This window comes from Panthera onca, chromosome B4 (assembly GCF_046562875.1).
Source record: "Panthera onca isolate mPanOnc1 chromosome B4, mPanOnc1 haplotype 2, whole genome shotgun sequence".
Lineage (NCBI taxonomy): Eukaryota > Metazoa > Chordata > Mammalia > Carnivora > Felidae > Panthera > Panthera onca.
Window position 1 is genome coordinate 94,550,159 of NC_138345.1, and position 27,477 is coordinate 94,577,635.

The 27,477-nt window shown below is 33.7% G+C and overlaps 1 protein-coding gene across 5 annotated transcripts in view; it reads left to right on the top strand.

The window, feature by feature from the left end:
- Positions 1 to 27,477, top strand: part of CNOT2 (CCR4-NOT transcription complex subunit 2) — a 130,453-nt gene that overhangs the window by 84,477 nt on the left and 18,499 nt on the right. For 2 of the 5 annotated variants that reach the window (XM_060656985.3, XM_060656984.3), the window contains exons 3-7: positions 414 to 536; positions 11,622 to 11,688; positions 22,040 to 22,187; positions 22,921 to 23,103; positions 25,390 to 25,469. In XM_060656985.3, the coding sequence (XP_060512968.1) occupies positions 414 to 536; positions 11,622 to 11,688; positions 22,040 to 22,187; positions 22,921 to 23,103; positions 25,390 to 25,469 (601 nt within the window). Of the gene's footprint in view, positions 1 to 413; positions 537 to 11,621; positions 11,689 to 15,487; positions 16,059 to 22,039; positions 22,188 to 22,920; positions 23,104 to 25,389; positions 25,470 to 27,477 lie in introns of those variants that run through there. The other 3 variants (XM_078449675.2, XM_060656987.3, XM_060656986.3) reach the window with 3 other exon arrangements.

The following is a 27,477-nucleotide window of genomic DNA, read 5'->3' on the forward strand; positions in this document are numbered from 1 at the left end:
CAGTGGATACAGTGATGACAGAGACAATAAGATTGAAGATGGATGTGAAGATTTTTAATAACTAAGCCCAAAGTTGAATTTAAAAACAATCTTTGTATGGGAAAGTATATATTGGGTTGTAATTTTTCAAGAATAAGTGATGTCTATTTCTTTTAAAGTAAGTGGAATTATTGCATAAGATTGGCTTTATTAAATTTCTCCTCTTATTTTATGTGCCTGGAAGCAAAAATTTAATACTGTAATTTTATAGTCAGATTTCCGACTTTTTCACATGCCCTGTTAGCCCTTCTGTAGTCAATCTGTTTCTTTATCTTAGCATTGCTTCCTTCATTTTCTTTTTTCCTCATAGGAGTTTGGTAAAGCATGACATTTTCTAAAATATTACTCTTGATAAAAGCAATATTTTTGTTTAGGTGACAAACAGCATGTTTGGTGCTTCAAGAAAGAAGTTTGTAGAGGGGGTCGACAGTGACTACCATGATGAAAACATGTACTACAGCCAGTCTTCTATGTTTCCACATCGGTCAGAAAAAGATGTAAGTTAATCAGTTATATTGTGTTTACTTACCAGTGTATGTCTGTGTCCTTCTGGTTCCTGAAAAATAGTATATGAATTGCAAAATACCGTCTTTAATCGAGTGACTGTATTTTAGGCCCAGTGCTACCCCCTGGGGATGCAATGGCCTATGGGAGCTTACATTCTAATGGGAGATAAAATGTCCTATAATTCTTAAGTTGGGATATGGTAATACTGTGGTAGGAAGTACTCAAAATCCTCTGGTAAACATGGTATTCTAGATTATCAGTTTTTTTAACTTGTGAAGTAACTTGTTTTAATATTAAAATATACACATAGAGTAGAAAGCAGATTTGCACAGATTTAAAGATGTAATGGCAAGATTTAGTGAAACCTTACCTTTGCTCTTTAATCTTCAGGGTGTAACCCTAAGCTTCAGTTAGTAAGAGTATCTCCTCTGTTCATCCGTAGAGATGCTACTACAGAAAAATTTTGGAAGAACTGTATTCGAACATAGATGTTATGTTATAGAGGTGTGAATTAAGTGCTTTGGAAGGCTAGTAGTTCAGTAATCCCGTTTGGAATGAAAGGATTTCACACAGCCAAGTCATAGTTAGCAAATTGATAAAATATTTTTAAATCAATTAATTGTTGTTTTCAAATTCTAGTAAGCCTCTTTAAATTATACACTATATACTACAGTAGTCAAACCAGTTGCATTTTTGTATTTGTACCCACCCACCCTTTTTCTCTTTTCAACCCTTTATAAACTTGGCTATTCCTAATTTCCCTACCTATATAACAATCTATTCTAGTTAATAACCTAATGGGATTGTTACTGATATTTAAAGCACTGATAAAATTCTAAGATCTGTAAGAAATGCTCTCATTTTTCATTAAAGTCGACCATTAGTAAATTAATTCCTGTGTCTTACAATCAGTTTTTACCCCCTCCTATTTTGATGCGACTCCCCTTTATTTTTGTTTGAAAATTGTGTCATTTTGGCAACAGTGTGTCAGTTGTGTTATTAGGACTCTTTTCAAAATATGTGGTGACTTCATAATTAGTGTGCAGTTTAAGAGCTGATAGAATAGTGTCATCTCATTAATTTTCTGTTACTTTACTGCTCTTCTGTTTGCTCTTGGATATAAATTATAATTGAGTTACGTTTTACTTAAGTTTCTATGTTTATGTCTTGGTCTTGTAGTTGAAGAATTTGGAATATCTTCCGGCTAATGTTGGTTGCAAAAACTGTAACACTAATCCACGTGTATATTACTATGATTGTATAGGGAAAGTTAAGTCTGATGAAAAAAAATGGTAGTAGAATATTACTTATTGAAGAAAAGCACTCATTCTGATTAGGAAGATATGAAGCTTTCAAACAAATCTGGAATAAAATATGTACAGAGAATGACAAAGATGTATGTCTTCCAGAGAACAGAAATACTGTATATCCGAGGTTTTTAGTCACCATTATTAAATACACTCACATATGTTGGTTACCATTCCTGTTTAGTCGTTTGTCACAAAAATAACACAATGATTTGCTTTAGAAAACTTTTTTTTTTAATTAGGAAGGTAATAAGACATAAGAAATTAGGCTCTAAAGCCTAACACTTATATGTGTTTGGATCTTGGCTTTGCCTGTTACCAAGGACTTCTCCAAGCCTCTGTTTTTTTCTCCTTTAAGCTGGGACAAATTTCTACTGTTGCTGATACTTTTTTTAATAACAAAATAGTACCAGAGGTATTATACAGATTTTTAAAAACATGCATGAGAAGGGAGAAGAAAAATTACCCATAATTTTGCTGATCAGGAATAATTTTCTGCTAAAATTTTGATTTAATACATTAAATATTTTTACTTTAAAAATGTTATCATGTAAATCTCGAACATATTAACATATTTTCCACTAGAAAGTTTGTACCAGTTTTTACTCTGAGCAACACTTTCCATGCCCTCAAAAATACCAGCTGTTACTTACCTCTAAGTCTTTGCAGTATACAGAAGAAACTTACTGTCTTAAAATATATTAAGACATTGTTAAATTTACACACATAGGCATGCACACACTCAAACACACATGGTAACATGTCTTTTCCACGTAGTTACTGGCCATTTGTATTTCTTCCTTTGTGGATTACCTATTTTTGTCCCATTTTCTATTTCTCTATTGAGATGGTAAGTCTTGTTTATTTGTTAGTGTTCTCCATTGTGCTCCATTACAAATACTTTCCCAGTTTTTTTGGCTTACAGTTTAGGGAATGGTTTTTAAATGTAAAAATATCTATCATCATTACTGAATTTGACTCCTCAGTGTTTTTATTTTTATGCTTTTATGTTTTTGAGATCATACTTAGACTTTTTCCAGCTATTTTCTTCTGGCATTTTTGTGCTTCATTATTCACATGTAACTTAGCTCCCTTAGAAATATATTTTAGTTTGAAGTGTGAATATTGGTGCCTAGATCTCCACCCAGCACTCCTCCCACCCTTTCAGGTTATCCAATATCCAGTTGTCCCAACACCATTTATAATTTAGATCACAGGTTAGAAAACTTTCCCATAAAGGACCAGATAGTAAATATTTTAGGGTTTATAGGCCAAGAGGCTAAATAAAGAATATTATGTAGGTATTTATATAACTATTTAAAAAGTAAAAAAAAAGTTTTTTTTAGTTCACACACCCTACAGATAATAAGCTTTGTGCTGGATTTGGCCTGCAGGCAGGAATCTGCCCAACCCTGAGTTAGACCATTCATTTAAGGCTAATTGAAATCCTCCCTGCATATGTATTAATGTCTGATTGGGCCTGTTTCTAAACTCTTGTTCTGTTTCTCATGCTGATTCTGTGGCAGAACTGCAACATAGTTGAATTGCTGTAGCTTTATAGACAATTTTCACATCTTAGTCAGGTAAGGTCTTTCACATCCTTCTTTATAAAATATTTTTGACTATTGCACATTTATGCCTATGGTTACCTTCTTTTAGAAGTCTGGTGTCTGTCTTCTATTGTTCTGATGCCATTTTTTAATAAGTAGGGTTTTATGGTTGCCATTTTTGTTACATTTTTCTCATTGGTTTTTACTGATAGAATAGTTTGTATTTATTTTATAACCAACTACCTTACAAAACTCTTACTAGTTTTTGTTGTTTGGGAACAGGGGCTCTGCAAGTCCTACTGTATGATTTTATATCTCACTCACATGATTTACTAACCAGGTGTCCTTGGGCAAGTTAGTCTCTTTGTGTCTCAGTTTTTTCATCTATAAGATAGGAATAACAGTATATGATTCATAGGTGGCTATAAGGATTGAATGAATAAACATATGCAAAACTTTCAGAAGACCAGATAGTAAATATTAAATAAATTTTGCTACTAATATGAACAATAATAATATTATTATTCCATTTGATTGTCTTGGGTTTTTTACATAGTTATGTATATCATCTGCAAATAACAATTATTTTACTATAAAACTATTGAGGAGAAAGCTTTTAAACGTAACAACGTAACAAATAGATGAGATAATTTTGTAATTTTTTTCTCTCTGGGAACAGCGAGAAAATAATTTCAAATTCTTGTTTATGATAAAGAAAAACTGACCAGTGATTGAGTGAATCTGTATGCCATTTATTTAAAAAAGTCCTGGGGCGGCTGGGTGGCTAAGTCGATCCAGTGCCGACTTCAGCTCAGGTCACGATCTCACGGTTTGTGAGTTCGAGCCTCGTGTAGGGCTCTGTGCTGATGGCTTGGAGCCTGGAGCCTGCTTCAGATTCTGTGTCTCCCTCCCTCTCTGCCCCTCCCCTGCTCATGCTCTGTCTCTCGGGAATAAATAAATGTTAAAATTTTTTTTAAAAAAAGTCCTAATGTACCCTATCCATATAGTATAAAATGTAAGTATCATATGCATGGTTGTAGAAGTATTTGGGAAGCTGTTCTTTATGTGATTGTGTACTAATTAAATTGCTAAGTAGTTCTTCAGGACTACTTATTTTCCAAGGCCTTTTATTTCAAGAGATGCTTGTGTATGGATATGTCTTTGTATAGAATGCTGAATTTGCTATTTTGATGTATAAACACCATTTTATAAATATTACAGATATGTTATTTAAGCGTTTTCATAAGATTAAATAAATTAGAGGTAGATATGGGCTTGGTTTCTTTTTTATTATAATTATTTTCTTTTTTAAAAAATTATTTTCTATTTGGGGACATTATGGAAGATGAAAAACATTCATATAAGATGTCAATAGACAGCTCTTTAGGGATAATATAATCTAAACAGCTTAGAGTTATTGTTGTTTAAATATATTTGTATTTGAATTGCTAGTCTATTTTCTAGTCCTGTGAGTCTGTGCACTCAATTGATAATTCTTAAGCATAATCATTTTAGAAGCACAAACTCACGGGAACTCCTTTTCCCTTGCTTTAATATATGCTGTAAAGACAAGAAATGTGACACCTGTTCCTTTTTAAAAAGCTCTTAAAACTGATAAGAGTAGGCCACTTTCTTATTTTGACAAACAGCAACCATTTTGAACTCATACCTAGCTTTTGTACTTGTGTTAGCCTACAGTAATTATGGCTGCTAGGATTTCTTTCAGACCAATTAATAACCAGTATTTCATTAAAACCTATTTATAAACTTGTATTATTATAAAATAAATTATTGTTGTCATCATCATTATTAGTATTAACTACATGTTGGAGTCCTGCTTGGCTGACTGTCCAGTTCATTAATTACACTCACATTCCTTTCTACCCGAAGACCTTGGTGTCCTTTTTTTTGTTTTGTTTTGTTTTGTTTTGTTTTGTTTTGTTTTGTTTGTTTTTCGGATCTTCACATGGTTCTGTCTATCATCTGTCACTGTATCTACTAAAATGCCTTCCCTGAGAAGAGGCCGTCTCTCTTTGCCTAAGTAGCTTTGTGTATACTATCAGTACTACTCCCACTGTATCCTTCAAGATTTTTTCTTGCACTTTCATAATCATAGCATCTCTGTATCTGAAATACATCTTCATTAATTGTTTATTATCCTCTCTACTCCATTAGAATTTAGGTCTAGTTTACTGCTGTGTTCTTAGAACACATATATAATAATGCATATGAGTTAGTAGGCTGTCAGTGAGTTTTTGTTAAAGAAAGGGAGGGAAAGGAGTTGATATTGAAAAATAGCAGTTAAGATTATTTGCAGATATTATTAGCTAAAAAAACTCAAAAATCACCTTTAAAACTTTAATTGAAAATATGAATGTGTATAAATGTGTGAAATTTTTATGACAGTGATAACCTGATAGAGTTAAATTAAGTAAATAATAAATAAATCAGACTATACTCTAAAGAAACTGGAATTAAATATCAAACCATTTGAAGGGAATGCTCTAAAACCCTTTACATTCATGGGCAGTCACATAATCTTCAAACTCCATATTTTAAAGATAAAAGCCTATTATTAAGGGGGGGGGTTAAAATGATATACTTACAAGATATATCAAATTGTGATATATGTACAAAAAGAATCACAAAATGTTTCATCTCAATAATAATAATAAAAATTCATGGAGGGGTGCCTGGATGGCTCAGTTAGGCATCTGACTTCAGCTCAGGTCATGATCTCACAGTTTATGGATTTGAGCCCTACATCAGGCTCTGTGCTATCAGACTGCTTCAGGCCTGCTTCAGACCCTATGTCTCCCTCTCTCTCTGCCCCTCCCCTGCTTGTGCTCTCTTTCTCTCTCTCAAAAATAAATAAACATTAAAAAATATTTTTTTAATGTTAAAAAAATTCATAGTTAGAAAATGATATTTTATTTCTACATACTAGTAAGGAAGCTTTGTTTTTCATGGAAGAATAGCCAGTCTCTGAGGGAGTATTGAAGTAATTGCTGTAGAACTATATAATTAATTCAAACTTCATAGAAAACTATTTAGAAATGGATATTTAAAAACCTTTTAGAAATGTGAACATTTTTTGAATTAGTCATATGCCTTCCTATATATTTGGCTCTCGTCTAAAATTCAGATAATATTAAGATGTTCATTGCCATACTTTGAATTTGAATATTAAATGTTCTGTAGGAATTTACATTGACTCTTGTAGCATGCATTATACTTTTTGTAAATGCTCTTTTTAATATTTTTTTTATTTGAGAAAGAGCGTGCAAGCAGGGGACAGGCAAAGGGAGTGAGAGAGAGAGAATCCAAAGTAGGCTCCACACTCAGCACAGAGCCCAACGTAGGGCTCAATCCCCTGACCCTGGGATCATGAACTGAGCTGCAGTCAAGAGTCGGACACTCAACCAACTGAGCCACCCGGGCGCCCCCAACAGTGCTTTGTAAAACTTAATGTTTTAGTCAAAATTATTTGAAATAACTAGTAAACCCATAACTTGTTTTTATCTGATTCATAAGGTACAAGGTCCTGTGACTTATTGGCTATTTTAAGTTTTTCTGATTATTCCCTCTCTTCTTCCTTCTTATTTTGGTCTTTTGTGTTATCTTTTTACAGTTTTTCTTTTTGTGTCTGTTTGCTAGATTTCGCTCTGACTTCAGTGGTTTCATTTTTTAAACCGTACTGTTTTTAATTTTAAAATGTTCTTCAGATTCTGTCATAGGTTGAGAACTTCTTTTCTGTTATGTTTTTTTCCTGTTTGTAGATATATAGTCAAAGTTATACTTCTTTGTTACTTTTGTGCTGGATTAATAGCAGCATGTTAGGAACTGTTCTGTCCATACCTTTACGTATGTTATACAGTGAATTTTTTTAAGGATATTTAAAAACTTGTTTCAATTTTTAATTGCTTTTGTGATCAGGGAATTTTTTAATTTTTTTTTTTTCCAACTTTTTTTTTTTTTTTTTTTTTTTTAATTTATTTTTGGGACAGAGAGAGACAGAGCATGAACGGGGGAGGGGCAGAGAGGGAGGGAGACACAGAATTGGAAACAGGCTCCAGGCTCCGAGCCATCAGCCCAGAGCCTGACGCGGGGCTCGAACTCACGGACCGCGAGATCGTGACCTGGCTGAAGTCGGACGCTTAACCGACTGCGCCACCCAGGCGCCCCAGGGAATTTTTATTTAACCAAAATTTCTTGCATTTTGAAGACATTTGTTATTAGAAAATAAATTCTTGACAAAACTGATTTTAGTGTTTAATATGTTTTGTGAGTGAAGGTACATTTATTGAAGGGAATAATGGAGAGGTGGTCACTGTTGAGAAGCAGAGAATAATTAACACCTTTGTGTTGTAATGGATTACTGGCAGGAGCCACATTTGTTTATTATTAAATTTTTAACTATCTATCTATTTTCATATATATTTTTAAAACAAAAAATTTTTAGACTTTTTTTGGTCATGGATTTCAGAGTTGTATCTAGTAAATACAACTGTATCTTTTAAATACGGTGTCTATCGATTTTCTTAACATTGTATATAATAAAGGATTAAATGGGCTTTTTGTTGGGTCACGGAAATAATTAAATCACATTACTATTTCTTCTAGCTGCTTCCTGGTTTTTGTTGTTGTTTGACTGCAGTGTGTTTTATAGACTGAAAAATGAGAAAGACTGATTGAAATGATGGTTTTGGACTGGGAACATGGTAACCTTGTTGGTTTCAGCATTCTACTGATTGTGTGACATTTAATTTTTTTCTACCATTTCCCCCATCTGTGAACATAAGTTCTTATTTTGCCTGATTTGTGATGATGAACTTCTTTCTTTAGCTTCTTAGACAAAAATTAATATAAATGTAGGGTACCTTTCAATAAGTTCCCCAAAGGCTGAATGACCCTCTGCCTGCTGTTAAAGGGAGTCCTGCATTAGGAGGAAAATTAGATTATTAGCAGCAGTTGCTACCATTTACTGAGCACTTACTATGTGCCATATCTTATCTCATTTAATCTTCACTTCAACTCTATGAGGTAGGTAGTGTTACTTCCATCTTACAGGAAAGAAACAAAGGCCCGGCTCTCCCATAGGTAAGTGACAGAACCAGGATTCAAACCTAGATTTTTTTTTCTGACTCCAAAGCTGGGCTTATGTTGCATTCCCTACTGTAATGTGCCTATTGATCGAAAGTTTCACATTTTTCTAAGAAATTTATATTATTAACTTTCAGCATTTAAAATATATGTAAGTTTTCTGTTGTCTGTTAATTGTAGTTCTTGCTGTGCCATGGTACATTTCTTACACATTTTCTTTGCCCTTATAAATAGCATTTCTATCCATTCACGTTCCTTTATTGTGTGTTAATACATTTTTAGCACTGACATATTTCATGAAGCATGCTCTCAGAGTTTAAAAATACATACCATTAGGGACCAGTTTGATAAGAAATCAAACATTTGTATTTTTGATGTTTTGAGGCAGTCATTTTAATATCTGTTTGCATAGCTAATTAATGCTTATTTTACATGGATGTTTTGAAGGTTATAAACTCTTAAGTTTAATAAAACTACTTTCCTATTCCTGTAGAGTATCGTTAGTGCTAACTTTCTTCATGTTCTCTCACACATAGAGAAAATGGTAATATTTATTATGTCACACTGGTAAATGGGTCACCCTACTGCTCTTGGTCTCCAGTACTTGACTCAGGGAGCCATGTCCCTCTCTACCTTCATGCTGTGCCTCCCTCCCTCAGCCTCCTGCTGTTGTGAGGGCTGATATCTTGGCACATCTGTAATTTCTGTGGGTATGTAAACTTTGTGAGAAAGTGGACGAAAATGTCTCTTTGGAGTTATGTATTTAGTAAACATAATTTTATATTTAGTAAACAAATTTCTGGGAAAAGTAAAATTTTTAAGAGGTCCTTCTAAAATGTTCACATTGTGGATCATTCTGAGACATGTATTCATATTTTCCGATCTCTTATATTTGAAGCTTTTGGAAACTATTCTTTTACTTTTATTTGTACATTGATAACAGAAAATCATGATTTTAAAGATTTTATATAAGCCTTTTATCTTCTGTCACCAACTAAAGCTTTATTATATGTTACACATTTTCTTTGATTTTTTTTTTTTTTTTTTTTTTTTTTTTTTTGTAATTTGGAAATGAGCCTTTTAAGGTGCTTAAAATATTTCCAGTTAGTTGGCAACAGTAATGATGATGGTATCTAACAAAAGAACTTGATCAGGCATAAAATGCATATTCTTTTAGTTTGATTGGTTAGATGGTGTACCCTCTGGATTTGAGAAGGAATATTTATAAGGTTTGAGGCTTTGTAAAAAATTTTTTTTCTATATTTAAATACTATTTTCTGAGTAGTGTGTTACTCAGCCTTACCTCAGGAGAGTGATGTATATCATTAGTTTAAAACTATTGTATGAAAGTTTTTGTGAATTTTTGAATAATTTGAACACCTCAGAATTTTGACATGAAAATAGCATGAAATGTGCATTGTAAATTCTCTATGTAAGTATTTCTACTTCTGATTCCCCTAATGTAGTCGATACCAGCACAGTTCTTCACTGGATACCAGAGTGGCCTGATAGTTCCCTGTCTGGTGACTCTTTACCCTCTTCCTTTTCTCTAAACCTCAACCATTTCAGCAGTTGCTTCTGCCCCAGAGTGCCTCTCTTTTATAGTCCCACTTCTGCTCTTCTGGCTTAGTAACTTAGGTCTCCATACATTTTTGCTGTTGGAATTATCATCCTAGGGCACAGTTTGATCAAGTCACTTCCTTGTTTAATATTATTTTTTCTCTTTGTTGTCATAGGTGGTAGTCATCTGGCCCCAGCATATTCTTTTATTTTCCATTCTTCTGTGTATGCCCAAATGCGCATAGACGTATAAGCCCTACCTCCCTTCACTAATTACATGTTATGAAATCACTGGTGTTTTTTATTTTGTTTGTATTCTAATCCTGTCACTAACTTTCATCATACTTTTACTCACTGCGTATTCTCAGCCTGGAAGATCCTTCATCTGTACCCACATCAGATGTTACTGCTCTATAAAATATTCCTGTTACCTCACCCTCATTTAGAGTTATCTTCCTCTGGTGATACTTCAGAGCATTTACTGCATTGTACCTTAGAGTATAATTAGGTGTATAATTCATTTTCTTCTACTAGAGTGTAACTCTTAAGATGATATGGCCCAAGGTTTATATAGTTAAATTATTTTGGTGGTTGCTTAATATAAGAGAATACACAAACATACACTTAAGTGTACACATTTTTATTTACTCATTTTATCTACTTTGTGTATAGCACTGCCACATGCAGTGCCCAGTCTCTGTGAGGAAATAAAAAATGAATATATATAACATGTTCCATGAATATAACATGCCTTCAAAGAATTTATATTCTACTAGGAAAAAATGACACTGATGCAATAAATCGAAAGACGTTGATAAGTGCCAAAGTCACATCACTCACTCACTGTATACATTATATACTATGTCTATATATAGTATATGTAGTATACGTATATGTATATGTAAGTATTTTGTATATGTAACTTATAAGTTAGATATACTTACAAGTCTATGTAAGTAATTTTGACTTGTCCTTTGGTATTAGGCCCTCTGCCCACTTACTATATGATTCTATGCGTGTTTGTTACATTTTTCTACCCATTTGATACACATCAACTATTTGCAAATATAAATGTTAGGAAATATTCTTACAAAATATAAAACTTTCCTACTTAGGTAATTTTACTTTCAACTTTTAATAAACTGAATTTAGAATTTAGCTTAGTATATTATCTAAGAATCAAGTAATTTCACTGACAAATGTATAGAGGCTGACTTTTTGAGATGTTGCCTTCATGGTTTTGTTAGCCTAGTTTTTTGTTTTTGTGTTTGTTTTAAGTGAAATAATGATGCTGCTGTAGTTTTATTTGGAGTAACTTGAAACAAAACTTGTAGTAATCAGAAATTGGTTTTATAGGTACATTTTGATTTCATCCAGTTGTGATATTTTCTCTAGAAACATGGAATTCATTATGTAATATTTGTTTTGTGATGTTTTGAAGAATGAGAAATGTGTTTTGACTCTCCCATTATGATATATTGTATAGATTTGTAAAGTGTAAATGCATTGCTCTGTGTACTTTCTTTACGCTCTAATATAATTAATTTGTTTCTAGATGCTGGCATCACCATCTACGTCAGGTCAGCTGTCTCAGTTTGGGGCAAGTTTATACGGGCAACAAAGTAAGAATTTTGTATTTATTCTGGGATACTTGATTTAAGACAAAAATAACTACCAAGTAAAGAACAACCAGTGCTGCCCTTGTGGGTCAGTTCTAGGATTTAAAAGAAAAGATTTTTAATTTTCAGTTTTCCTTATTTCACTCACATAGCAAAACTTATTATTTCAGACCTAATTCAAAATTTGTTGTTATCTGGATATAGGATAGATTGAAATTTATTTTTACATCTTTTGTATCTGTACATTCCTTTGTTAGTACAGTGTTTTTTGAAGAAAATTTTGCTAAGCAAATAAATGATAGACATTCTCTGGGTTTTCAGTTAGAGGAAGTTAGAACATTTTTTGTTTGGTCAGTTGAGTGGATTGTTTTGTTTGTGTTTTTTGGCTTTTTTATTAATGAAAGACCATAACAATTTGTGAAATGTTCTCTTTGTTTAGCACGTATTTCTTCTTTCACTTTAGCTCAGTCTGGATATAGAACATATGTTTTTGACTCACAGTTCAATGCTTTTTCCAAATATAAGATTGAATTTCTTTTTAAGTACGGTAATGCTTTTATAGCGCTTAGCACAGTGCCTGGCGCATAGTAAGCGCTCAATAAATGTTAGCTATGATTATCACATAAAATTTTTATAAAACTAAGTAATAAAATCTTCCAATTTTTTTCAAATTAATTGTCCACACTGTTAAATATTAATAAGATTTTATTATCTCTCATTTTCTAAGATTTTATTATCTGATTAATGTCAGAGACTGATGTCTCATCTCTCTTAATAGAAGGGGAGTGTTAAAAGGGATATAAATTCCCACCAAAGATTACAGAAATAAAGTAACTGGAGGAGACAGTATGCTCACTGAGGATCTTAAGCAGCTTCAAATAAAAATCAGTTATTTGATTTGGGACCCTTTCCCAGTATAATAAAAAGCAAAATTTTGATAGGTATCAGAATAGTTCATCAGACCACTTTATTGTTCAAATTTATTTTGAAGGTTAGCAGAGGGAGGAACTTATTTTGTTAGACAAATATAGTTTCCATCTACTTTATTCTTCCTTCCTCTTTTGCTGTGGGGTGCCACTTTGTTAATACAGAATTAGTAAATAAAATTATTAATTGCATATAGATATTAGCACTTTTCCTGTAGTCATGTAGAAAATATTTTTTAAAAAGCTTTACATTGCATAAAAGAGGTGTTGCTTATTTATCCACACATGTTCATTCTAATTGTTGAGGGGATGTTATTAGCTAGTAATTTGTTTCATTTAGCCTGTGTTTTAGTATGAAACCTACTTTCACTGTTCTGGCAGTCTTTACCATGAAAATGTCTAGTTATTTTAAAGCTACCCTTATCTCTATAGAGTAACTGCAAAGAACTTGCTTTGTTTTCTTTTTAAAGCCCACAATTTATCACAGCAGAAAGTAGATATGGAATGGAGAAAAATGATACTTGAGAAGCTAAGGTTATTTATGAAGGAGAATGGCAATTATTTTACAGTATAATCAGCTATATGGACTTCTAAAATCTGCTGTAATTTTTTACCCTGCAAATGTGAAATTGTAATTGGGTTAAGATATGGAATGGGTTAATGTTTGAAATATAGTTTTTTATTGGTATCAGATACTTAATTAACGTCTTTATGTGTGTAAAATGGTTGTGTTAATTATTAAGAGTATACAAAGATTAATGAATGAACAAAGTTGTTTTCATTAGATAAAGTATTTTGTACTTGGTCATTTAAAAAGAAATCACATATGACAGGTATTTCCTGTTGGAATTAAGTATAGTATATGGCTGTATTCCTCCTGTAGCATTGGCAAACCAGCATTTTCAATGCATGGCTCAGTCTTTTAACTAAGACATTGTAGGTATTAGTCTACAGAAAAATCGACCCTTAGGTCAACTGGAACTGAACTGTCTCAAGTCAGGGTACAGTTATTCCTTTCCAGGGTACAGATCTAGAAGGTACAACTAGTGAAAAAAAGACAGGGGCTGGATTCCCAGTCTCTGTGCATTAGGATAGACCCGAAAGGGCCAAATATGTCATTTAGCTGCTAAGTAGTCTGAACACACACCTTGTCAGAGAGAACACCAGCTACCCTGTGGGACTTGAGGCTCTGGGTTTCAGTAGTATAAATTAGTCAGAATGTTAATACTTGAGAAGCTAACCTCAATAAAGGATAGTGAGATAGAAGGAATAGTAGGTGGGATAGATTAGTGACATTCTTCTTATGGTAACTAATTCTAATTGTGCATTAGGCTTGATATAACTTGCCTCCAAAGTGTATTAAATACTACCATTCACTCTGTATTCAGATTGGCAAAGTTCAGCAGGAATTTGTACCATTAAAATGGAGGTCTACCATCTGTTTTGTGTTCTTTTTTTAATTTTTATTTCTTTAACATTTATTCATTTCTGACAGAGACAGGGCGTGAGTAGGGGAAGAGCAGAGAGAGAGGGAGATGCAGAATCGGAAGCAGGCTCCAGACTCTGGGCTGTCAGCAGAAAGCCCAATGTGGGGCTTGAACTCATGAGCCATGAGATCATGACCTGAGCTGAAGTCGGACATTTAACTGACTGAGCTACCCAGGCACCCCGTGTTTCGTGTTCTTGATGATTACAGAGGTTAGAGGTGGAGAAGGAAGAGTAGCCTCCAAAACTGACACTCACAGAGATTAAACAAGGGAGGACGTTCCTCTTGGAATGGATACAGGCCTGGTGAAGCCTACATTTTGCCTGATTTGTGTGGAAGTAATTGTGTAGTACATAAGGGTACCTAGAAGATGTTGGACTAGGGGCTTGTATGGTCACAGGTTCCAGTATAGTCTGACTGTATCCAAGTAGGTAACTTACTTTTCATCTACGAGTTCATGTGAATACTGTGCATTAAATGATAGCTATAGAAGCTATTGAATGGAATCTTGTGTTCAAGTTGCATAATGTTCTCTACTTGTCATCTTTGCATGTGTAAGATTTTGGGTATGCCTTATAGGTTTAAAGACCCCCTTGGGCTTCCCAAAGCTACCAACTAGTTTGGAATTAACAAGGAACCAGGAATTAATCTCTCCGCAATATTCAGTGCATTGAAATTAAATTGTAGTAAAGTTGGAGTGACTTCTTCTTTCTTACCAAAAAGATTTAGAGCTTTGGAGAATTGGACAGAAGGGAAACTACTATTTACTGAGTGCTTCCTATATGCCTATTATCTTATAGGCACATAGGTTAACTAGCTCTCAGGATGAATCCATGATAAATATTTGTATCTGAATTCTCTGAGGACCTGGGTCATTTGCTGGGGAAAGAAAGAAATTTGTCTTTCTGGGATCTGGACTCCTGACTTGAGAGCAGTTGGCACATTCTCATGCTTTGAACAATATCCTCCTGTTTTAAGAACACCTAGATGAAGGCTGTTTTGTTTTGTGGAGAACCAGAGCACAGGTGGGTGATTGAGAAGTGGTGCTGTTGACAGTGTATTTAGGCAGATGACACATTTCAGAAAATTATAGGACCATTTAACAGACACTTGAATTAATACTGAATGCTCTGGGAGTTCTTGTTCTCAAGCACATGTTATAGTTGGGGCGGTCAAGACATTTATATGTAAAATGTTACATAACAGCCTACAATGCTAATACATAGGTTAAAAAGTATTGTGTTGAATGGTATGGACAGATTTAGGGTTTAGAGAGAAAAAAGCACAGTAAGCTTCAAAAAGAAGATAGGAATTGAGTTTAATTGGAACTTACTGAGTGCCTACCATAAAATGAATGGCATAATGTTGCCTAGTGCAGATGTGTGGTAGAAGAGGTCATTCTGCTGTATATACACTGTATGTACAGTGTACCTACTGCTGTGATGTTACTGCCTTTATTTATTACATGTCTTTACTGCCTTTGTATCCTCTGTATTCTGTACATCTCAGGCACTCAGTAAATGTTTATGGAATGCATGTTGAGCAAGCTATAGTTAATCTGGTAGATAAGTACACAAGGTATTTTATTACAAAGCAGAGGAGGAAGGACCGAGTTTTCTAGCTATTTCAGAGGTGGGAGTAATCACGTATCTTGGAGAATGATCAGGAAAGCATTTACAAATGAAGTCATGTTTAACATTGGCCTTAAACAGACTGTGGGGTAAGGTTGTTCTAGTGGTGGGAGCAACACCTACAGCATGGGGTAATTTGGGGGCAGTCTAGTTTATCAAGGCAAGGGAAACCTCTTAGGCTATTACGTTGGTTTCATTCAAGAAGTATGATCTTTATAGTTCTGTGGGATATATCTCAAGATCTTTACCATTTTTCAAGGTCAAGAACACAAGCATACAGTTTTCCTGCAGAAAACAACGATTTTGTGAAAACCATTACTTCATTAGACTGTAAGTTTATTTTCACCTTTAGGACCACCTGTTGACTTTTTTTTTTTTTTTTTTTTTTGCATAGGTGTGTTTCACATCCCACCTCACCCACCCCCAGAAAGTTAATACTTACTGCATATTTACTATGTGTATGGTGCTATTTTAAGTACTTTATAGGAATTAACTCATTTCATCTTCACAACTATCCCAAGAGAGGTTAAGGGATTTGCCCAAGGTTTTACAGGCAGTAAGTACTAGAGCCAGGATTCTATTACTTAGTAAGTGTAACTGTGTGAACATCAGTTGAGAACAGAAGTTTCTTTGAATCCTGGATGTTACATATTACTTACTGAATGTCATGACCCTAGATAGTGGGCTATTAGCACATAATAGAAACAACAAATGTTAAATCCACAGATTTAAAGAGTTTTCTGACCAGGGCATGGTGGTAGTATTTAGTTGGCTACTTCTACCATGGGTGAAATATTATTCCAGGATGTAAGAGTATGGCAAATAACAAAGATCTTGTTTTCATGGAGCTTATATTTTAATGGGGAAAAAATAATTGTGCAGACAACTAGGAAATAACATGATTCTGGTAGTAAGCACTATAATAATTAAGTGAGGTTAAGGGATGAGTGGATGGAATTAGTATTTCACGTGGAGCAAAGAAGTTATCTCTAAGGAGGTGATATTTGAATGGAAACTTGAATGTTGAAAAAGGGACATCTTTGGAAAGATCTGGGGGATCTTTGGAAAGATCAGGTACAGACGATAGCAAATGGATCCTCATCAGAATGTAAGAATGAACTTAATGAGTTAAAGGAAGAGTGAGAGGGCCAGTGTAATGAACAAAGAAAGTAGAAGATTAATGGGGTAGCAGGTGTCAGATCATGGAGTCTTGTAGAGATTTTATAAAGACTTTGGATTTATTCTAAGTTTAATGGAAGGATTTTAAGATACAGTTTCATTTTTAAAAGATCACTTTGCTCTGTAGCAAAGGGACTGAGTGGTGAGGGCCAAATGATAAGAAGAGAAAGACAGTGCTACTGCTGCAGCATTCCAGGCAGGAAAATAGGCTTGGGCCGGGGATGGAGGTGTTAGGAAGCGGTCAGATTTGGGATATTTTGGAGATAGAGCTAATATGATTTGGTGATGTAGGATGTGAAAGAGACAGATCAAAGATTTCTAAAGTTTGAAACCCGCATTACTTTGTGAATGGGTGTCATGAATCTAGAGTGGGAACTTAGGTTGAGGAGGAGTAAGCCAAATGTTGTCAGGTACTCTCAGCTGGTTCCAGTATAGCAGCAGCTTTTCATAGTTGAGAATGTCGAAGCCAGTTAACTCCATCCATGTTTCTTTCTTGTTCCATACATCCTTAGTACCCAGAAGCAAGCCCATTCCTCCTCCACGCTATATATTACTTGTCTTCATTTTCATACATCTTATTGTTTTCTCATACTGAATTGTTACAATGTTTTTACCCACCTGACTCATCATCACCACCATCAAATACCTGACTAGATCTCTTTCACTATTTTAATTCATGTTCTATCTCCTCCAGAAAATATTTTCTGATTCCAAATCCATTTAACTTTCATATCTGAGTTAGTGGTCCCTCCCATATACATCAGGGCACACTGTGTATAGTGTAAACACCTGTTTTGTGGCATTTAAAAAAAATCTATACTTCAGCAGAATAAGAGAAGGGAAAGTATTCTAGGTTGGGAGATGGATATGAATAAAAGTTCAGGGACAGATTTGGAGAGAGGACCAGGGAAAAAAGGAAGATTGTTCAATGAAGCTGTGGGGGGAAGCAAAGATTAGAAGAATCTTTTGGGTCATGACAGAGAATTTTAAAAGACTAAACTGTGATTGGATTTAATACAATAGGACAGTGATTCTCAACTCTGGCTCTACCCCTAAAAACACCTCAAGAATTTTTAAAATCCCACTGGCCATGAATTGCCTGGATTCATACTAAGTGACAATTTCTGGGTAGGGGACCCAGATTTTAAAGTTCCCCAGGTGATGTAAGCGTTAGCAACTACTATGAGAAGTGGAAAATAATTGGTTGAAAGTAAGAGTCAAGAAATTGAATCATTATATTCTTCATTATTTGTGATCTTGGGTAGGTAACTTAATTCCTAATGTTCTTTATCTGTAACTTTGTTGGATGATCTCTGTGGAGACTTTCCTATTTCTAAAATCCTTTGATTGTAATGAAGGAAAATGTATAACAAAATTATGTTGCAGGGAAGATTAATCAGCTAAGTGCAGGGCAGACTGGAGGTAAGAAGATATGAGGACAAATTGGAGGTTAGAAGGTGGTTATTCATTGTTAGTGTGGGCAGGACAGTGAGTTCCTAGGAGAAGCTAGTTGCTTTGTAAATGGAAAAGGGGGCACATTAAGCCCTCTTGCACCAATTAATAGATTTTCTACCCTTTCCTTAATAAAGATTTCAGGAGACTTCATTTAAGTGTGAGTGTTCAAGGGTTTGGTTGCTATGACTAGTTTTTTTTCTTGTAACTTGTATTATTAATATTTGTTTTTAGCAAAATATTGAATAAAGGATGGCATATTTTGCCATAAAGTACTTAACAGATGTGCTGTTAACCAGTTTGTGCAGTGGAAATAATTCATAGAAACATTTCTTAGATCATATTCTCTTGGATTTCTGAAAAATGATCAATAAAAAATTGAATTCATTCTCTGTTTAGCACCCTGCCAAATTAGAGGTAGGAATCTACTTGGAGTATGTTCATATATTTCTCCTAATACTGTATTATTCTTTATTAGCAATTTGTCAAATTGAAAGAAAAATTTGATTCAGAACTATAAAGTTTTTAACTACTTTTTAACTTTTTGTTCATTCTTTTATACCTCATAATATTTTTTACCTGTTGTAGTTATTTTATGCCAAATTTTTTATGAGATCTTTTTTCCCCCACTTTTTCTTTTAGATTACACATCTTCTTCTTGGTATAGCATTTTGGAGAAGTTTTTTTTTTTGTGATTGTTTCTAATTATATCATTAAAAGAGTAGTTTTCCCTCTTTGACCTTACCCAGTTGTAATTGACTCACGTTACTCAAATTTAATGATTTAGTATATTTTGTTTCCTAAAAATAAGTCTTTGTATGTTCTTATTCAGTGATACTCTTTCTGTTTTAAAAGAATTCAGTTTTTAATTGAATTTGAAATAGCTTGATTAGTAAGTTATTCAAAGCTTGATGATCCAGTTTGAAAATGATGCACTCCTCTTATTTCTCATAACTACCTCGTTCAAAAAAATGCAACTCAGACTGATTGAACTTACCTGTTTTATGAAATTCAAGAGTGTTAAAGGAAAAATAAAAGTAAACACTGATCTTTGAGTTTATGTCATACTGTCTTCCTCCATTCTCAGCACTATAAATTAACTCGTGTGCCAGTAGCCAGTCGACTAAATAAATAACCATAGCCATTCTTGTTTCTGTCTCCAAAAGTTTTTTGGTAATGTTCAGATAATCTGTAGTCTCTAAGATATTTCTGAAGTTCTAAATTTTCATAATACAGCGTAGAATATGTATATGAAGGATTGAAGTAAACAAATCTTAATGAGTCTTTAGTAAGGTATACTGATTATTAGAAAAGAGCCAAAGGATACTTGATTTTTTTAGAAAGTGTATGTTTATTTATAGTGCTGAAAGTATAAGAGTGAAAAAGAAAGGGAAAGTAAAATTAGAACTAAAACTTGACAGGTATAAAGACAGGAAGAAAGAAGATGGAGGGAAAAGACGAAGGGATGGGGGTTTAGAAAAATTTTGAAGAGAGGTAAATATTTTGGGGGGGGGGGTAAAGCAAAAGAAAACAAAGTAGAGGTGTCTCAAATTGGTAGACACTCACAAAGAGTGTTCACTTAGTGTTATACTGGGCTCGCATAGGGTTTCCATGAAGAACGCTAGGAGTTAAGAGATCTAAATTCTAGTCTTGGTTCTTTGTGTCACCTTGGAAAAGTCAGTTAACTCATCTGAGCTCAGATTCCTCATCTGTAAAATGCGAACATTGGACTAAGTGATCTTTAAGGTCCCTTCTGGCTCTAAAATTGTGTAATATTTCTTGGTGGTCAGTAATTGTGTGAAACACATTCCTGTTGTTAATTCACAGCTATTGCTGATTTTAGGACAGCATATTTGGGGAGAAGGATGTAAACTCCCTAAGGGTAGGAGCCTTTTCTGTCTTGTTCACTGCTGTATCCCCAGCAGCTAGCACAGTAGTTGGCACATAGGAGGCACTCAATAAATGTTTGCTGAATGAGTGATATGAAAAGTATCACTTTGGTGGTTCCTTATGGGAGCATCTAGAGGGCCTAGAGGGAAACTAGAGTGGATGAAGAGAAGGAAAAGACTGATTTCTTCTGAAGAAATCTTATATGGCTGATTTTTAATCTCTTGTTTTTCCTTATTTTATCCTGATTCAGAGAAAGTGTCTGCAGCTAGCGGTATATTAATGGTCACAAAACTTTTAGTGACCAGACATACATATGGTGAACTACACCAACATATAATCTAAGCCAGTTAGTTCCCTTCATGTCACCTAAAGAAAAACAGAACCAGCCTCTGTTCCTCATGGAACCTGTCTGAAAAGAGTACACATAGAATATATTGAGTTGGATTTATTGGCTTCATTCACTTGGGAAGCCAAGTTAGGCTATAAGCCAAGTACTGAGGCCCCCAGATTCCAGTGAAATCTTTGTGATCCACTGGTATCCTTGGGATAGAAGATAGTACATTGTTATGCCAAAGATAAGTTTTGCAAAAGTTCTTGAAGTAAAACATTCAGAAAATATATTTACTCTAATTTTTTGGAGGTTATAGTTTCAAAATATTCAGGTCCTTGAAATTCTGGCTCCTGAAGTTAGACCAAAAAGGGAAGAAAAGAGTCACTTTAAATCCCTAGCACTAAAGCAATCTGTGTATTCATTAGCTCTCTCCATCTTATCACTTTTATTTAACTTCCAGTTCAGAGTAAGTTTAGTTGACTGACAGGCAATTTCACAGCTGACTAGAAATAGAAAGCACCAAAAAGTGTGGGTCAGGAAGATGGAAGCATTCATAGGCAGATGTGATAACTGGTGACAGCAGGACATCCTTAATCTGAATGGGGAAAGGGCAGAGAATCTAAACACCTAGAATATCAGATATCCCTGATAACTTCTGAATCATTAAGAAATTAATAATTTATATTTCACATTAGCAGAAGTTAGGAAATCTGTCAGACGTTTCTGAAATAAGTTTATCCCAGTTAATTTTTTCTGTTTTGTAGCTAAATGCTAAAACTTCAGTAGTCTGTAAAATGTACCTGTTGGAATACATGCATCCTTGCATCTGGCCCCAGAAGTACGAGATAATTATATACAGGGTCATTGTACTTTGGAAACTTTTAAATGTTTTAAATTCTTGTCTCTTATATCAGCTTGAGTTTTTTTTTTTTTTTAACAGTTGCTGACATTTTATGTTAGATTTGTAAAAATTGTAATGTTGAGAAGTATGTATGTATAAATAGTAGAGATTTCTTAAACGCGTTTTAAAAGGATCATATAAAAATTAAAGCTACATCAGCAAGGTGGGGTTAAATGTCTGTGTTCCTCAGTTTTGATTTAAAACATAAAAACATAAAACTGCAAATTTCTTAAAGCCATATTTGTACAAAATGTTTTTATTGAGACATAAGTCATCTAATTTGTTAAAACCTTTGGCAGACGTAGTCTGTTGTAAAATAGAAATATGAAAGATACAAATATGAAGGCGATATCCATTCATAATATTAAATTTCAGACTAGAACCTTTTTGTTAAAATCAGATTCCATTTGGAGTGAATTGAATATATCCATTTAAAACTTGCATATTATATTACATGTTAGGTCATTTAAAAATGTTTTAAATTGCCAACTCCAGAAGATGGATAACAATTTCATTCCTGATGGCAATGAATTTCCTTCTTCTGAATTTTTTTAATAGGTGCACTAGGCCTTCCAATGAGGGGGATGAGCAACAATACCCCTCAGTTAAATCGCAGCTTATCACAAGGCACTCAGTTACCGAGCCACGTCACGCCAACAACAGGGGTACCAACAATGTCACTTCACACGCCTCCATCTCCAAGCAGGTATTTATTGATGGACCAGAATATTTCTCAAAATGTATCTTTGTAGAGTAAGCAACTTTCTAGTTTTTAATAAGATAACTAATTATTTGATTTTTCTGGTTCAGTGCCTTTCACTGAGGAAAAGAAAGTTAATACCCTATGCTCCTTTTATTTCATTGCAAATTGATAAGTATAGTGTAAGATGTTCTTATCCTGCATCTAGCATACTGGTTGTCAGCTGGGTGGGTATCAAGGGTTAATCACCACCTGGGGAGCTTTATCAGAAGCCAGCTCTCTTCCTCAAAAGACGATGTGTAATTTAAAATCATTCCTCAGATAATTCTGATTATTGCTCCCCCAACACACATTCATTGTTCTAGTGAGTAAAACAAAACAAGATTACATAGATGATGCATATTAGCACGAAGAGGATAGAATGGCATACACTTCGAATGAACTTATTTTAAATGTATGTGTGAAATACATTTGTATTATTCTATATCATAGTCACAGCAATAATTTTCTCCTCTTAAATATCACCTTATGTTAGTTCTGCCGTAATTTACCCAATTTCTTGTTGGTTTTACTTTTCTTTTCAAAGAGCTAGAATGACCAGACAAAATAAGTAATGAAAATTAGCAGTGTAATTTGAAAGTGTATTTGAGGTTCTGGGGTCAGGCTGATTGATTATTTACAGAGAATTTTAATGAGTGATTGTAGAGAGCTTATTTAGTATAATGGACTTCTTTTTCAGGGGTATTTTGCCTATGAATCCTAGGAATATGATGAACCACTCCCAGGTTGGTCAGGGCATTGGAATTCCTAGCAGGACAAATAGCATGAGCAGTTCAGGGTTAGGTAGCCCCAACAGAAGCTCGCCAAGCATAATATGTATGCCAAAGCAGCAGCCTTCTCGACAGCCTTTTACTGTGAACAGGTAAGATGTTTATTGATAATGTGTATAATTGTCTTTCTGGGTGTTTTCAGATTTGCCTTTTCGTATTCAACATTCTGTTTCTTGAGTCTTGGCTTCTGTCTCATAAGTATGTTTCATCGTATTTTTATGACCAAAGATTCTCTTTCTGTTACACATTACAACTTTAACCTCCCCAAACTAAAGGCATGTTCTTTTGAAAATCAGTTTGATTGTAGAAAGCACATTAAAGCTTTTTGATGCTGTTAGAAAAGAATTGTTCTTAAGTTGCCACCAGGCAAATTTTTATTGATAGGTCCTTCCTCTGTTAAATGAGGCTGGCCACTTAATGTGGTAAGAGTTCCAGACTTACGAATAGTACCAGGGATGTGTTTGACTATTACTGTCTTGCTTCACTTATGCTTTGGTTCAGTACCTTTTCAACTAAAACTCAGTTTGGTGGTTTGGAGACTTAGTAACCAGAGACTTTTTAAGACTACATCTACAATATTTGAAAATAGTGTCATGTCCTGGGGTTTAAAACAAGATGAGCTGTGTACTTTACACACCTTTTTGTACTGTCCATTTGCATGTTTACTATGCAGATAATAATGACATTATGAGGACCAGTTGTCCATCTTGTTAAGATTTTTAAGCTGTTCAGATAATTTATATGAGAGTGATGACTACAGTATAAGGCTTTGTATCTTGCAAAAATAGCATTTAAGTCTGCCATTTTTTTTAAAAAATGGGGAACTGTGGGAGGAAAAAGGATCTTGACCTATTTGCTATCATCTTACCCATTTAATTCACTTTATCTGTTACTTGTAAAATCTGGATTCAAATAGGTTATTAGCACATTTCCTGTTTGATCTTCATCCCATAAACTCCAGTTCTTTTATTTAGATTTATGAGTATTTCTCTTAATAATTTTACTGCTTTTACTTTTTTAAAAAAATTATTATCGTAAAGGGTTATCAAAATTCTTATCTCCTTGATAGCTTCCTAATCATACACTTCTTGGGCTTTATCACATCTTTTCTTACAGTATTGTTCATTGAATGTATGTTTATATTTTTGCCTTTCCATATTTTTTCACATTTTAATTGGTTTTTAAAAATACATTGCTTATAAATTGTCAATGAAACATGGGTTTCTAAAACCCTGCTTACTAGTTTTGGTAAATTGTATTTGTTACAGAATGTTTTCATCCCTTAGTACTTATTCAATGTGTGAAGGTACCTAGGTCACCAACATTGCTCACTTGCTATGAAACAAGTATTTTTAACAGCTCCAGATTTTGTGAAAATACTGTTTGGCCATAGTTACTTTTATAGATTTAGGTGAAAAAACAAAAACAAAAAACCCTGTCATCTTCAAACACTTTAACCCTACTCATAACACTGATACACTCTTTTATCAGATTATTTGATGGTAAAGATGCCTACTGTCATTGTAGAATTTGCATTAACAGCTCTTTTTGACATTCTTAATTACTTCTGGCCTTGCCTTAAGTTCAGACTTGTTTTTGTTTTCTCATGTTTAGTAAGGCTTGTGCAAAAAAGGGAGGCGTTTGTAACTATTTACCATGTACCAATTGTGCACTGCTTTAGAATGGAGGGCACTATGGAGAGATATGGTTTTTCTTTTAAGTAGCTGAAAGATAAACTATATTTAGATAAGAATGATGTATTTTAGAGCACTAAATTCAGTTAAAGAAAAACATCGCTTAATTCAGGTAAACTAAACCTTTATTGAGTGCCTGTTGTGTATCCTCCTGAAGACTAAAGGCAGAGGATGCCAAGATGACTGTGACACAGACCCTGTCTATGAGGAGTTTATATTCTAGTTGGGAAAGACTGTGTTGTATGAAAGAAGATCTTTTATGGAAAGCAATAATGGCACACTTTACCAGTAGTGGAAGGAGAACAAGTATTCAGGAACAATAGTTTTACACTAAACTACATGTTTTTGAGATCAGTTACTTCTACCAGTGTATCCAGTAAGTTGGTTCTCCAAGCACATCAAATAGTGCCCTTAATCTCTGTTTTCCTCCAGACTTATGTGTACATTCTTTGCTTTTTGTTTTTTAATTCATCTGTTTAAGACATTATGGTTCTCAGTTATTCATGGAGGGACTTCAGGAACATTTTCAAATAAAGGTTAAACTCAGAAAAATGAAAGTAGTGTTTGTTTTTAAACATATTGTTGTTTTATATGAGGAGGTCAAAAGTATACACTTCTGTTTTTCTTCATCTGGAAGTTAGTGTTCTCTTACTGTATATCTAAAATTATTTTCTATGTACCCAGTATGTCTGGATTTGGAATGAACAGGAATCAGGCATTTGGAATGAATAACTCCTTATCAAGTAACATTTTTAATGGAACAGGTAAGCTTATTCTGGAGGTAGTACCCTATAAAAAATATGGTAGATCTTTGAAATATGAAGCAATTCAACATACTGGTCTTAAAATATTAATAGATTTTTGTGTTAAACTGGTAGAATTTAATTTAGTGAGAATTTGACAGGAATAGGGTTTAATTCAAGTGAATAGTTGAGAGATATTTAAATATATTTTTTCACTTGATGTGGTAATAGCATAGTGTTATAACTTCAGAATTATTTCCTTAATACCTAGAGAAAGCCCCTGAACATTACCCTAGTCTGTAGTTATGCTTCAGAATTTTTTTTGCTTCAAGAGCATTTCCTATCCTCAGTCCTGTCACTACAGTCTAATTTAGGTTGAGTGTTACAGCATTCTGGTTATAGGGACCCAGATTGAAGAAACCTTTAAAATTTTATTGGAGCACTTAACAACTTTTTCTTAATAATTTTAATAATACTAATTTTGGCATTTAACCCTTGGATTTTTTATCCAGTTTTATATGTAAAGTTCAGAATTTAATTACAGAGAAATCTGATTTTGAATTTCTGCAGTCCATTGGTTTCTTTCTTTTATCAACTGCTTCAGAGAGAAAAGAACAGGAGGCTTAATTGCTATTCTGCTTCAAATTTTACCCTCTTCCATCCTTGCCTCCAGACCCTTTCCAGAGAAAAGAAATAAAGGACGTTGTTACGGTCATAGGAGCAAAAATGAATTGATCATTCAGAGAGAAATATATGTGAAGGAAGTGGAAGGGAAAGAATGATCAGTGAAATGAAGCATATGTGGAAGCATCAGACAAGATTTAGTAATGAAATGTCATTTGGGACTATGAGCTTTTAATTTTATGTGGTATTATATGTGTAGCAGCATAGATTGATCAAATTAGACTTTAAAATTCCAAAATGTAGCATTTAAAACTTACAGTTTTATGTTCAAGGTGTTAAAAATGATATGAAGTACCATATTCCCACTGTTTCTGAAATGTTCCAATTTTTTCATATTTTATTATCTCTGAAATCAGACTATGTATCATAGTTTAATTGGCAAGTTATTTTTTTTTTCCTAAATGGACCATAAAGTAACAGTGTGTCTGACAATGCCATCTTATATTCTGAATTACGCTTTTCCACACTTCCATAAATTTTAAAATTATTTTTAAAATTCAGTTTTAACTAAACTTTAACTATTTTTAGGAAAATTGTCTCCAAGTCTTTACCTAAAAATTCAAATTTGGGGGTTTATTAAGTATTTTTTAGGTTAAAATTCTCAGATAGCATGGCAATTTTAAATTCCATCTTAGAGGACCTGAAGATGTGTATTGAAAGTTAATACATATTCAAAGTTTTTGGTTAATTTGTAACTATATAACTAACTATAATAGAATAATTCAAGAAAGATAACTTTTGTAGATTGAAACACTATAAATTTGTCCTGTTGGTCTTTTTATGTAGTAGTACCTTTTTTAAATTAAAAATTAATAAATTGCTGTTTGTTTAGAAACAATGGATATGATTTTATCATTTACTCTTCATAATTTTAAATTATAACCTGAGTTGGATTGTTATGAGAGTGTGTTGTTTTTCTGTCAACAAAGTAATCTTGAGGTAATTAGTTTCTGAGATTTTTCTAATTATGAAACTTGGAGAAAAATTCAAAATTAACTGAAAGGCCACATAAATTAAAAATGCTATAAAACATGAAAACATCAGATGAAACAAAGTTTTTAAAAAAACCCTATAGTTCAGGCTAAAACTAAGGTAGAAAATTAAATTCTTCAAAAATTAAGCATATAAGATTGTAAGAATAATAGAATAATAAAAGTTGAGAAGAATAAGGGGATGATTAAAATTGGCAACATAGAGGGGCCCCTACCTGGCTCAGTTAGTAGAGCATGCAAGTCTTGATCTTGGGGTTATGAGTTTGAGCCCCATGTTGGGTGTAGAGATTACTTAAAAATAAAATCTTTAAAAAATAGGCAAAGTAGAAATATTAGGTTAAATTTCAGGCTGA